The sequence below is a fragment of the Notothenia rossii genome (assembly GCF_949606895.1).
Source record: "Notothenia rossii genome assembly, chromosome: 1".
Classification (NCBI taxonomy): Eukaryota; Metazoa; Chordata; class Actinopteri; order Perciformes; family Nototheniidae; genus Notothenia; species Notothenia rossii.
The window spans coordinates 22,567,166-22,580,533 of record NC_136912.1 but is presented as its reverse complement, the minus strand read 5'-3'; the positions used below and the strand labels follow the sequence as shown (position 1 = coordinate 22,580,533).

The following is a 13,368-nucleotide window of genomic DNA, read 5'->3' as shown; positions in this document are numbered from 1 at the left end:
TGATATAGAATACGCCAGTTTAAAAAGGTGGGTTTTCAGGCAGGATTTGAAGGTTGAGAGAGTATATATATATATACTCCACTTTCATCAGACAGCCTTTATAATGAGTTAAAAAAGCTAGCCTATTTATTGTTGATTGCTAAGTATTAATCTTTACTCTAATAAAGTCTTATTTTGTTGTTTTTAAAGTCTGTTCATGTTTATTTTTTTTTACCTGTATTTTGTCCATACTTTTCTTATTCATTTATCATGTGACATTTTAAGATTGATCGTTGTCGGGCTATATTCATAGGATGAAATTCAAATCTCAGAATATGCCTTTTACACAGAAGACATATTGAAATGTTATATTTAGAGGTTTGGTTTGATGATCGTGTGATCCTAGTACTGGATAAGGTATTTAATGGTTATTATCCATAAATGTAATGTATATTATTATTTAAATAGCCATTCTGCCTCAAAAACGTATGCCTAAATACTTTCACTTCCAAGTATATTTTAATGCAAATGATTTTGTACTTCAGTATGTTCTGTGAAAGTGTGCTTACACCTCATATCCAGTAGACGGCAAACTCGCACAACTTCTAGGACTTACTATCACATTGTCTCTGACATCTGCTCTGTCCCTTCTAATCTTTTGATAGAAGGCTATAAGCAATAATGCTCTTTGAAAGAAAGGATACACCATCTTCTGCTTCTCTAACTCTTTACTGAGCAGGCTCACTGTACTTTCATTCATCTGAAATACATCATGCTGCTTCTTCTCTTGGGTTATTTCATTATTGATGAAAGGCAGAGGAAACACTCTGGTGATTCCGCACCCTCTTTACTTTCCCATGCATTGATGGAAGGGTGAGAGCCTATTTTAGCTCTATTAATGTGGGAGCTGAAATGAAATGCCAGCGGTGTGACACAAATAGTCCTCTCTGTTCTACAGCGAGCTGATGCAGACAGCACCATGCTGACTTAGATCTTATTAAGATGCGCATAAGGGAGCCGACTTATGATTTCCAAGCAAAATGGTGAAAAACATTTTTTTGCCAGTGATAACGAGTAAGAGTGAATCAATGCTTTTGCAATTCACCTTTTTTGAACTACATTGTTATTAAATCCAATAATGAAAGATCAATTACATCACTGTAATACAAGCAATCCTGCAATGAGTCATACAAAGTATGTCATTTTCAAAAATTCACTGTTGAGGTCAAACAGCTGCAGAGGAAATTAGCTTCTGATCGATTGCAGTTAATTAATCTCTTCCTTATTCCGTACAAAGAAGCCCACAAGAATAGGCTTATGATTCAGTTGTGAAGTCGAAAAACGAATTATACAGACATTGAGAAAGCATTACAAAGTCCTACTTAAGTATTCTGTAGATTCTGGCAGTGCTGCAAGGCACTTTAATGTTGCGATTTAGGCTGCCTGATTCCCATTGACGTTCCTTGCAGGATAATCTAACCTTTAACAACACATTGAACCAGTAGAATCCAAACTTTCATGCTTCACTTAAAACAAGAATTCAATGTGCCAATTTGTACCTTTAAGGTTAACAAACGTACTCCAAATATGTTTCAATATCCCTGATAAGGTTATGATATAGTACTTAAAAGAAGTGGCATTGAAAAACATATAGACAAAGTGATGACTATGCTAACTGATGAGTAGTTGGAGAGTTGTGCACATTGTGAGAACACTGTTGATTGTAATGAACACTTTTAGAAACAGTCTGACAGTATCACTCTATTCACTCATTATGATATGTTCTGGCTGCTTGATTAAGCTATAGCACTTCCTTCTGAATGACTTGTAAAAACACAAGACTGTCTTATGGCTGCTTCCTTTAATAAAATCCATATTCTTAAAAATGTTGTTCATCGTTTTACATACTTTATTCAGACGCAATGTTTTTGGAAACTTCGGATCAACACTAGATTTTCAAATAAAGCTTTAGACAACAGTTGGCTGCACAGCTTACGTTTGCATTGACTCACCGATGAGTTGAGTACAGTTAGTAGATGCAGATGTGTGTACTTGTGTGCAGCACTGACACATAGGCAGCTGCATGTCTAAATAGTTTTCCGGGTACCTCAACACTTGTATGACAAACATGTGGAGTCAGACAGTCCGGACCTTTCTGTCTCCTACATAATGGACTCAGGTGGCAAGACAAGGTCACTGGTCTCATTTATCAGCGCCACCGAGGGCCGTTTGTCAGAGCTGGTTATGATTAAAAGCTTCCCCTGCGATAAATAACAGTGAATCAGCTGGCTCCTGGCTGTTGTCCTGGGGTTAAAGTATCTGTAAATTGTGAGCATTCCTCTTTCTTACAGGCTTGTTTAAAACGTTTCAATATGCCGCTGTGTCTCTGACTCCGGCTGTAGCTTCTAAGTTAGAGCATCAGCACAGAAGAGAAAGGACTCATATTAAACACCCAGGCCAAGAAAATTAATTCGGAGCATAAAAACCATAGAAAATGTGAACTGCAAAGGGCTGCTCTGATGGGGATGCTGTTAAGAGATAAGAGCCACACATAAACATACACATTTACACCATGATGGCATTTATAGTGCATCTGTGACAGATAAAAACTGCAGAAATCAGTAACATTAATATGAGTTAGATGTTATTGTAAGGTTTTGTATATTACTATTTTACACAGGAGAAAACAGGAACAAATCACATCCTGACTTTTATAGTGTAAAAGATTGATAACAGTATGTTACATAAGCATATATTACATAATTGAAATGGAAAGTAAAAGGTGTAATATTCTGGTGCAAAAAGAGGAGATGAGCAACTGTACCATTTCTCAGTGTCACTTTATTACACCCCGGCTTCATCTCAATTCATAATACAAAACAGAAACGCACAATAACACATGATAGATTTATTTGGCGCTGTATAATATACAGCATAATGCAATTAGACTACATACAGATTTGATATTTATTTATGTACAGAATATACACAGAATATATAACATGATTTGGAATGTCGGTCTTTATTTTTAACCTCTGACTGAGATCAAACTCTCTGACTACCTCTACACAGTGGAGGTGACACACTTCTTCTGCTCTGATCTAAAGAGAATGACTCTCTAAATAAGCAGCTGTATGAAGGCGAAGAAAATAGAATAATGCAGCAGTGCATTAGGCTTGAATAAACATCGGCTCAGCTGTGGGGAATCGCTAGCCTACAGTCTCTGCTTTTAAGATATCATGCCTGCAAATCTGGAAGGCTGTTCAATCTTCACTGGCTCCTGGGGCACGTGGCTTTCAGCTGTGTGGTTAAGTGTGTCATTGTATGTGTGTGTGTGTGTGTGTGATATGTCCGTGTATTTGTGAAGTGCATCCTGGGGGCTACATTAGCCCTAGATATATCAGTTCAGACAGGAAGGCTGCTTACACACACACACACACACACACACACACACACACACACACACACACACACACACACACACACACACACACACACACACACACACACACACACACACACACACACACACACACACACACACACACACACACACACACACACACACACACACACACACACACACACACACACACACACACACACACACAAACACACACACACACCAGAGAAGCAGGTTGAGCCTACAAATTAAGTATGAATCACAAAATGCTGGTGGCACGTGTCAGCATTGAACCTGCAAGTTCACAAAAGCATGGGCAAAAATATGAACACATGAGGTTGTTTCACAGTATTCACATTGTCTCTTTTATACTTTGTCCACAGCATCACATATAATAATAATAGCTTTGAACTCAACATCAAACAAAAACATTGGCACCAGCTGGATCAAGGTTTCATTATATGATGTGTTGTTCATTTTGTCTGGGTATCCATTCTGCACTAAAACGTAGTGTGTGTGGCAACGAAATGGGAAAATGGGGAGGAAGAGAAAACAGCAGGGAATTGAGGATGTGGTGATTCTCATTTTGAGATGAAAATATATAGTTCATGCAATCTCTCACTCACACACACACACACACACACACACACACACACACACACACACACACACACACACACACACACACACACACACACACACACACACACACACACACACACACACACACACACACACACACACACACACACACACACACACACACACACACACACACACACACACACACACACACACACACACACACACACACTATACTGATAGCTGACCCTGTGGGAAATGGGATCAACAAATGGCCACAGTTACTTGTATTATTATTATTACTTCTCTGGTTATAAACCTAATAGCAGTGCTAAATGGACCTCAACTATGAGAACGGATATGATATCATTGTAGATTGTAAGAAAAGCTACAATAAAATAGATGTCACAGTATACTGTATGCTCCAGATGTGAGCTGATGCAACAAGGAAGACGTAAACATAAACATTAGAAAAAAACCATTATGATATGTTTTTGACTGAAAAGAAACAAGTGTGTCACAGTTTCAGGGCCCTTCATAAGCTTGTGCTGATTATGTCAAAAGTCTTTCTTTCATCTGTCAGCAGGCAGGAAACGGAAAGACAGAGGAGAGCAACTCACCGACTGCAGCATAAAATAATAGGGACTATATTAAAATAGCATCAATGCAAGGCATCAGATATTGTTAGGAGAAACCAGAGCGTAAAAGGATCAGGCCCCGCGAACAGTCTCTTGACAATATCTCTCTGTCTCTCTCAGCTTTCTGTCAGCAGAAATAGAAGCTGAAAGCAACCATGTAGGTTTTTGTGCATGTGTGTCCCGCCTTGTCTGCAGGAACAAAATAATAAGCAAGAAAATAAGCTGCGAGACGACAGGTGTTCCTTCATGCTCATATAAACACTACATTCCTCTTCATCATGGGTGTCGATGGCGGTTCACTTCTGTGGCATATGTTATCAGGATGTTCAAATCCTAAACGTTTTCAGAAACCTGACACACGATTTAACGCTTACCCAAACATAAACATTCAAATGAATGAAAGGCAGCTCAATCTGACTCCGCCGAAGTGTGTCATCAGTCTCTAACTTCCCGGCGTTGGTCGCACGATGGCAGGCAGATGGTTTCTTGACCAGTAGCGGTACACTGAGGGTCTCAGAGCCACATGCACTATCTAGCATAGGGTGTTGATGTTTGTGTTTTCAGAGTCTGACGGTCACCACGCATGCTCCTGCCCTTCCCAGACACAGAGGTGCTACCTGGTAATAATGAAAAGAAAACCAGAATCAGAGGTACAGCTTGATTAAAAAAAAGAAATTCAGCAATGCGACTACTGGAAGGAGGGACCAACTATTTGATAAACACAACCAACACATCGCCAAGCTTCCGTCATCTTTAGGGAGCTCTATAGCGAGTTTCAGCATGTCTTTCTTTCAGCCTGCAACCTTTGGTTCACTCTCACTGCTTTAATAATGTTATTTTCGGTAAGCCAATTTTGTTGGTGTGAAAAAGCCATGAATCCCACTTTACTGCTGATAAAGATTATGTGATTTGATTTGAAACTCCAGTATAACTACTAAATGAGATCTAAGATGAGATTGCTTTGCCCACTGTTGTTTTCAAGGTCAACACTTGATCTTTGAAGTAAGTTAGTCAACTGAAGGGAATGGATTGCATTGTGAATCTTCCCTCAGCTCCTCACTCTCTGCAAAGGAGACACAGAGTTTAGCACGGCAGGGCGCAGGAAGTGAGGGTTATTCTTTGGCTTCAAGGGGAGGCTTGAGATTTGTATTGTGGTCTAGTCCTGTTAAGACCTTTAGCCGCTGGCTCTACACCGATAGTCGAAGCTGACGGACAGTTTAAAAACATGAATTTACCACCTACGTTGTCTGACTTTGAAGTAAAAAGATTGACAGTTTGTGTTCAAGCAAGGAGGATAAGTGGTGCTACCAGGAAAGGACAGACAACCCATCCTCTGGCTTGTTTGTTTCAGATTCTGACAGTAAACAGAGGACACATTTAACGGTCTCAACATGCCCGCTCACATCTCAGTTTGTCTTCATCTCAAAGTGTCAGTTTCCTCTATCCACCCATCTCTACACCCCTCTTGTTCTCAGCATGGTGCTTGTCTCCAAAATAGCAGATTTTCAGCGTCTTTGAGTGAGAACCCTCTGGGGCTATGCAGGAGATAAGGTAACAACTGTAGTGTGATCAGAGATATGCTGATGCTGAAATATGTGATCATTCAACTTAAACAAATACATGTGTAAATAGGAACATCTTTTTTCTGACAGCTGCGTCGGCAAAGGACAATATTAACTCGAGGAAAATACACATTTACAAAGCAACGAAAACACACAATGATAAATGAGAGAGGCGCTGCAGGAAGGTCAAACTGTGTGTGTTTATATAACAACTTTATTGACGTGCATCAGGATTTATTACCCGTTTTTACTGAACTAGAGTCATGTGTCTATGTACATGCAATCAAGTGGATACATATAAATCTGCTGTATATGAGTGTACTTTAAAACAACACAGCTTATTAAATTGTACTGACTATTTCCCTCCAAGCATATAAACTGCATTCATGTGCATGTTGCAGTTTTGTGTGTTTGTGAGAGTTACCTGTGTCCATTCGTTTGTCTGAGGGTCGTACGCTTCTACAGTATTGAGATACACCTGGCCGTCATAACCGCCCACAGCGTAGAGGCGGTCGCCAAGGAGACAAACACCAACCGCGTCTCTGCTGATGCTCATGGGTGCAACTGCCGTCCACACATCTGTCTGCGGGTCATACCTGTAAGCAGACCATGCGTGTTCGATAGTTCAACATATTGGGAAACACACCAGTTAGATGACAATCCAATTTCATGTTTGAGTACATCGATTGCAATCCATAAGATTTCTCTCATGGGGCATTTGGCAACACAGTATTAACTGGTGGTTACAGCAAATACAGTTTAGTAACACAGGCCCCAGGTTAATTTTAATAATGAAGTCACGCAGTAATTGGCTTTTTTTCCATCATTCTGTGAGCAACTGGGATCTGATTTGATGCTGCACATGGCATGAGTCTTTGAAAGTACTTGGTAACCTCGCTGAGAAGTTGGAGGTCTGTCTGTCGCCTGCAGCTATTCATCTAACAGCTCCTGACTCTAATATTACTCCCTGCTATATTTCAAACTGATCCGCTGTCAAAAAATGCTGTTGTCTTGATATGTAAATGCGTTTTTGATGAACGATAGCCATAAGGGTGAAGCTCAGATGTGCTGTGACTATAATAAAAGTCAACTCTTGTTTCACAGGTTAAATACTTTTAATTAGAATCTACAACAGTAGCAGATGTTTGCTTTGCATTTAGCTTTTTTGATAGAATTGCACCAGACGTCCAATTCAGAACACTGCAAATAGACTCAATCACTATTGTGATTCTGAATTGTTATCTCATTCAGTGATGAGGTTGCAAGTTGCAAGTCATCTGTTTATCAGAAAATAGTTAGACCTAACTCTACCTTCAAATATAAACGGTCTTCTGTTTTTGTATGCGCTCATCAAACGGCTAAAAAAACCAATGTGGTAATTAGTCAAATTCACTGTTTTTGGTCGTCATATTTGTTTTATTTGTACAGAGCAGCTGTCCTGCTTTTGCACTTAATGCTTAACATGTTCTTCTCAATATTCCACACACCAGTGGTATCGAGCTTCTCATATTGCTCTTTGCAAATAAGCCGGATAAGAGTTGGTTGCATTCACCTATTCTTTTATAACCGCTATGTCTAGAATTGAAAACGTGTAGTATGTACATTTTAACATCACACAGTAAATTGGGCACTGACAATTTAACATTTCAGATTAACACACAATATAGACCCACCTCTCTACACAGTCACTGAGCCGAGATGCGAGGGATGAGGCCGGAGCATCGTGACCCCCAATGGCATACAGGAAGCCGTGCCACGTGGCCACGCCCACACCTCCACGCCTTTTAGCCATAGGAGCACAAGCACTCCACCTGTAATGGAGGTTGTCACCATCAAGGAGAGAAAGAGAGAATAATCACGGTGAAAAACTCAATATATTGAGGAGGAAGATTTTTATTTTATTTTACATTTCAAGAATTAATCTCAAAATGTATATTTTTATCCGAACAGTTGATTCTTGTTTTTGTTTCAACTTTATTCTCAAAATGGAAAAATAAACTGTAATATCTGACACTAAGTAACTTCCAGGCTTTATTCTCAAAAATGTAAAATGAAATACAAATATTCCTCTAAATTAGTTTCCCCTTTGGCCTTGCCTTAAAACTGTTCCAATAATTAACACCTTGAAAATGTGCAAACTCAAAATCTTCCAAAATGTGCTCTAAAATAAAGAACAACTCTATGTTCAGGGGACCAATAACAACCTTGTCTGAGCCCTTGTGAAGAACCTAATGAATGTACTGAACAGAAGTTGTTTGAATGCGGTTTATTCTAACATCCTGAGAGGGTTAGCTGTCTCCTTTGATCTGTGGGTAAATAACCTTAAAAACACAGAGGCGCTTTATTAGAAAGTACAGCAAACAGGAGACAGCAATTCATTCTGGCAAAATGAAGTCCTGTGTCTCTGACCTGTTGGTGTGGGGATCGAAACATTCCACTGATCGCAGGCAGGATGAGCCGTCACGACCTCCGACTGCGTACAGCCTGAGGAGGCAAGACAGGAGACAGTGTTATCCCTCTGGACACACACACACAGAGATAACACAAAACACCTGCCTTACCAAACACCCTGCACATTTCAGGACTCTGGAAGTCCCTTTTCAATTTGGTGACATCGAAACAGATAGGGCAAGGGTGTATTTAAATGAGTGTTTCTTAGTATTTGGGGATACAGTGAGGTGAGAGAAATCAATCAGCTAAAACTCTTGGTGGTTTCACAACCCAGAGCAGTCCCTCGGTCAGTGGTGTGGGTGTGTGTGTGTGTGTGTGTGTGTGTGTGTGTGTGTGTGTGTGTGTGTGTGTGTGTGTGTGTGAACTGTATGTACACACATTCATTGATGGGGAGTTGGCAGAGCGAAGAAAGACAGCATCAGAGCCAGTCAAGCACGGAATGAGCTCCATCAGGCAAAGAGCCCAGAGAAGTCACAACACATACTCACACACACTTCTGCCGGGCATGCTTAGCACAAAACAGTTATTTCTGTATTAATTAGCATCTTAAAAGCCTTTCTCCCCAGTTTTCTAAGAGGCACTGAATAATAAAACAGCGCTGCGATATTGCAAAAAAACTCTTTTACGTATTAAATCCCACGATTATTAGGTGCATTGGTTCAATAGGGACTGTGGGTGTGTAATTGAGTATTGCCATTGTGTCAGCAAAGCACTGCAGATAACTTGATCTTTGTAACCCCAATTTTCCAAACAAGCAGAGTGTGTGAAGCTCTAGGTATGTTTTCCCATGAAGTCAAATTCTTCCTACTCCAGAGAACCAAAACGATTTGGTTTCAGGCCATTGACAGATGTTCTCCTTTGGGCTCAAGCACTACATGTTGCTAATTACTTGACTCTTTTTTTGGGCATACATTGGCTATTTACTATAATGAGGTAGGTTGATGCAGTATATATATCTGTAGTAAGTACTTTTTTTTTACATTTCTACTAAAAAAGTAAATGTATTAATTTGGATTGATTTATCCAAGTCCATACTGAATCCAAAAACAATGGATGTCCTAAACAAAGATCTAAACGCATGTTCAATGTTACAGTGCATGTGTACTATGTAACTTTGATAGATGTAGAAATGTAAAGCAATAGTGAGTGAATTTCCTTACTTTCCATTGAGTACAGCTACTCCCACTGTGCTTCTGGGTGTAGCCATACTTGCAACAAAGCTCCACTGGCGAGCTTGGGGGTCCCACCTGGTAAAAGAGAGGTGAAAAGTTCTTAGTCCTGCACATAATAAAAACAAACATGGCTAAACGGACATTCTTTCAATGGTATCCTGTCTGCTGCACACACAAAGAAAGACAGGCAGCTAAATGGACATTTAAAGATTCATTCAAAAACTCCAATAGGAGTCATTTCAGCACATACAGTACACCCTATTTATTTCTTATTTAAAGAGCGTTTGTGAAGACCAGATTTGTTTTTGAATGGACAGTTAGCAGACCATGACGAGAATTTTGATCAATATAAAAGTAAATTGGATTAGAATCTCAGACTAAACCTTTAAGCAGAAAATAACACAAAGTAAAACAGCTGTGTGAAGTATCCTCTTACCTTTCCACTGTGCTGAGGTAGCTCCAGCCATCATGTCCTCCTACTGCATACATGGGCCCCTCTAGGACGGCTACACCTGTGATTCAAAAGCACATGTGCATGATTTAATCAGGGCAACCTACCAAGACACTATCAGCTTGAACAAGCACATGAAACCATATGCGTTTAGGACGAGAGGGTGAGCTGTGTGGACATAAGCATGCAGAGTTAGCAGCATGTTGACACCTCCACACTCAAAGGATTTATCTCCCAGAACATCTGTGGTACCAGATGTGTGCTAGAATCTCCATTCACACACATGCTCACATTTATAAAAAAGAATAAAGCACCACCATTGCACTCCTTCAACTTTTGTAATGCTTTGTTATGTAGGAACAATCCTCTGCCAACTTATGAAGCACTTAACATGTAATACCATCCAATACAACATCCCTCCCATAACATCTATCAAAGAACCAAAGATCAATCAAAGAAATGTTTGATGTTCACTGATATTGTCTTAAAATGTATGGTATATTGCATTTGTATTTAAGGTGTGAAGTGCTGTTACATGCTAATTATTTGTCCTTTCAATTTACATATACTGTATGAGGGAGGCAGAATATTATAATACAGACCAGTACAACATCTATTCTACACCATGACTTTAATGCTAAATATATATCATTGGATTTACACCTCAATGACTGTGAAAAAACACAAAAACTGACCACAATCATTGAAGTAGACATCATCTCAGGACGTTTGTAATAAATAAAGTGTCCACTGAGTGTATAATACATTTCTATTGAAACAAGCTTCTCACCTAGGCCATGCCTGTGTGTGGACATGGGAGGCATGACGCTCCAGGCTTTGTTGTGCGGGTTGTAGCACTCCACAGTGTTGAGGGTCTTGAGTCCGTCTCGCCCCCCCACCACGTAGAGACGGCCGTCAAGGACCGCTACACCAAACTGCAGCCTCCGTCCACTCATGATGGCCACCTGCCTCCACGTGTCCTGACGCAGACAGTACTGCTCGATACTGGTAGCCCCTGGACAAAACAACAAAGTAACATGTAGAATATAAAAAGCTGGCCTTGATGAGCATTATTGCGCACCAAGGCTGCAACCTACAAAGAGCATTAGGTGTATGGTCCGTCTTATTTTAATGGGCTGTTTTTCCACCTATTATATTTGAGCATATATTGTCTTTCTACTGTCTACCTTTTTTTATAACATTGCCCTTGCTTACAATAGGATAAGATAAACTTTTTTTTCTTCCATTCACACACAATTTTTTTTAATGACCTTCTACAAAAAAATCAACAGAATAAAAATAAAACATAAAAAAATCTTTCAAACTAAAAAATACAACAATAAAAAAAACAAATGTGTCCTTTATATCCCACACACACATGTCCTACATTCAACAAAAAGAGCATGTTCTGGTGCCGGAACCAAAAACCTGAACACTATGAATAAAGATGATATCATTATTAGGATTTTTATCATTTCAATTATAATATACTATATAAATGAAATATATGGAGGTGTGAGGTAACATCAAAGGGACTGTTTGTACCTTTTGTGGCGTCCATGCCCCCCACAGCGAACATGGCCCCCACAGTGGCTTTGCGGGGTCGGGTACGGGGGCTCTGCAGCAGGGGCTGCCGCTGAGGCAAGAGGTGATACTTCATCCCCTCCATCAGCAGCCGCTGGCACTCCATGCTGTCCCGCAGCAGAGGGTTGGACTCCAGGTCTGCCAAGAACTACACACACACAAAAAGAAGAAGAATCAAGACACACAGGGACATGTGACAACTGCTATTAACAAACAGTCAAACAAATGCAGGGTATTTGTGTACTGCATGTGCGGGTTACAATGTTATCCCTGATTGTGGGGGTCTGAGGGTCGAAAGAAAGCTGTTCCCTCATTGATTGAGAGATTAGATCAGACCAGAAGCCATTAGTGCACAAACACACACTCGCTCGCGCACACACACACAAACGGACACTTGCGCAGACTAATCCTCTGAAACACTAGAGAACTAATCTCTCCTCAACATCTCAGCAGCTCTCTAGTCGATACCCTCTAACCCCCCCCCGCCCCAACACTAATACACCCCCCCCCTCCCCCAGGGGTGGCAGCATGAAGCACTTAATTTCACCAGTCTGTTCTTTAAAATACATCCACAGGAAATCTGCCTGTGAGAGAGGCAGGGTGTGAAGCAAGTTTTCCCTGCAGGCAAGAATCACATGATTTACATTTAGATAGGAGTGTGTGTGTGTGTGTGTGTGTGTGTGTGTGTGTGTGTGTGTGTGTGTGTGTGTGTGTGTGTGTATGTGTGTGTGTGTGTGTGTGTTTGCGTATGTGTGTGTTGACAGATGGAAAGCAGTAGAGGTTCAAGATGAGCCAGATTTTTTATTAAACATCATTAGAAGTGTGTATACCCGAATGTGTTGCGTGAACAGAAGTGGCTATGTTCAGACATGGCTGCTGAGATTCAATATGAGAGAAGTATAATAACAGACCTTTGATATTTTGTTGAAATTTATAATAAAAAATGTACTAACAAACAAACAAAATAACACAATAATATCACAAAATACAGACCTCGTTTAAAATGACAACTTCACCAATAATCAAATGTTAATCTTATAATCTTATTTTAATAATTACACAGAATAACGTTTGTTGACCAGAATATAATCAATCTGTTTTTAAGATTTAGCTGAAGGAACCTGCATTATATCCTCTGAAGGTTGCTTTACACACTCTTTTTTTCGGTGCTTTTACCACTACAAATAAATAAATAGTGCAGATAATTAAATTTGGTCACTGAATATAAAATCAATTTTCTCAGCGAGACATGGAGAGAGTAAAGCAAGCATGGTAAATGGTTAAGCAGCTTACACGGCAGGGTGAATCCTCGCTTCCATTGCACACAATCACTGAGGCACAAATTAGGGTGAACCCTATTTCGACACTCATTTGTGTGTGTGTGTGCGTGTGCGTGTGCGTGTGCGTGTGTGTGTGTGTGTGTGTGTATAAGAAGGACAGAGATAGAAAAACGTGTTTGTCCTCTCCTGTGCTATTTCTCCATCACGCTGTGAAGGCCTGAATGTGGAGGGCGAGATAAGACTGAATCCTGCAGGCATGCGACCTT

General features: G+C 40.1%; 1 protein-coding gene across 2 annotated transcripts in view; it reads right to left on the bottom strand.

Moving 5' to 3' along the window:
* Positions 1 to 2,800: 2,800 nt before the first annotated feature.
* Positions 2,801 to 13,368, bottom strand: part of klhl5 (kelch-like family member 5) — a 34,446-nt gene continuing 23,878 nt past the window's right edge. For both annotated transcript variants that reach the window (XM_079647936.1, XM_079647935.1), the window contains exons 6-13: positions 11,784 to 11,970; positions 11,029 to 11,253; positions 10,224 to 10,299; positions 9,776 to 9,862; positions 8,574 to 8,648; positions 7,838 to 7,975; positions 6,589 to 6,760; positions 2,801 to 5,219 (exon numbers count right to left, since the gene is read on the bottom strand). In XM_079647936.1, coding sequence (XP_079504062.1) covers positions 5,163 to 5,219; positions 6,589 to 6,760; positions 7,838 to 7,975; positions 8,574 to 8,648; positions 9,776 to 9,862; positions 10,224 to 10,299; positions 11,029 to 11,253; positions 11,784 to 11,970 — 1,017 coding nt within the window. In that variant the 3' untranslated portion in view covers positions 2,801 to 5,162. The remainder of the gene's footprint in view (positions 5,220 to 6,588; positions 6,761 to 7,837; positions 7,976 to 8,573; positions 8,649 to 9,775; positions 9,863 to 10,223; positions 10,300 to 11,028; positions 11,254 to 11,783; positions 11,971 to 13,368) is intronic.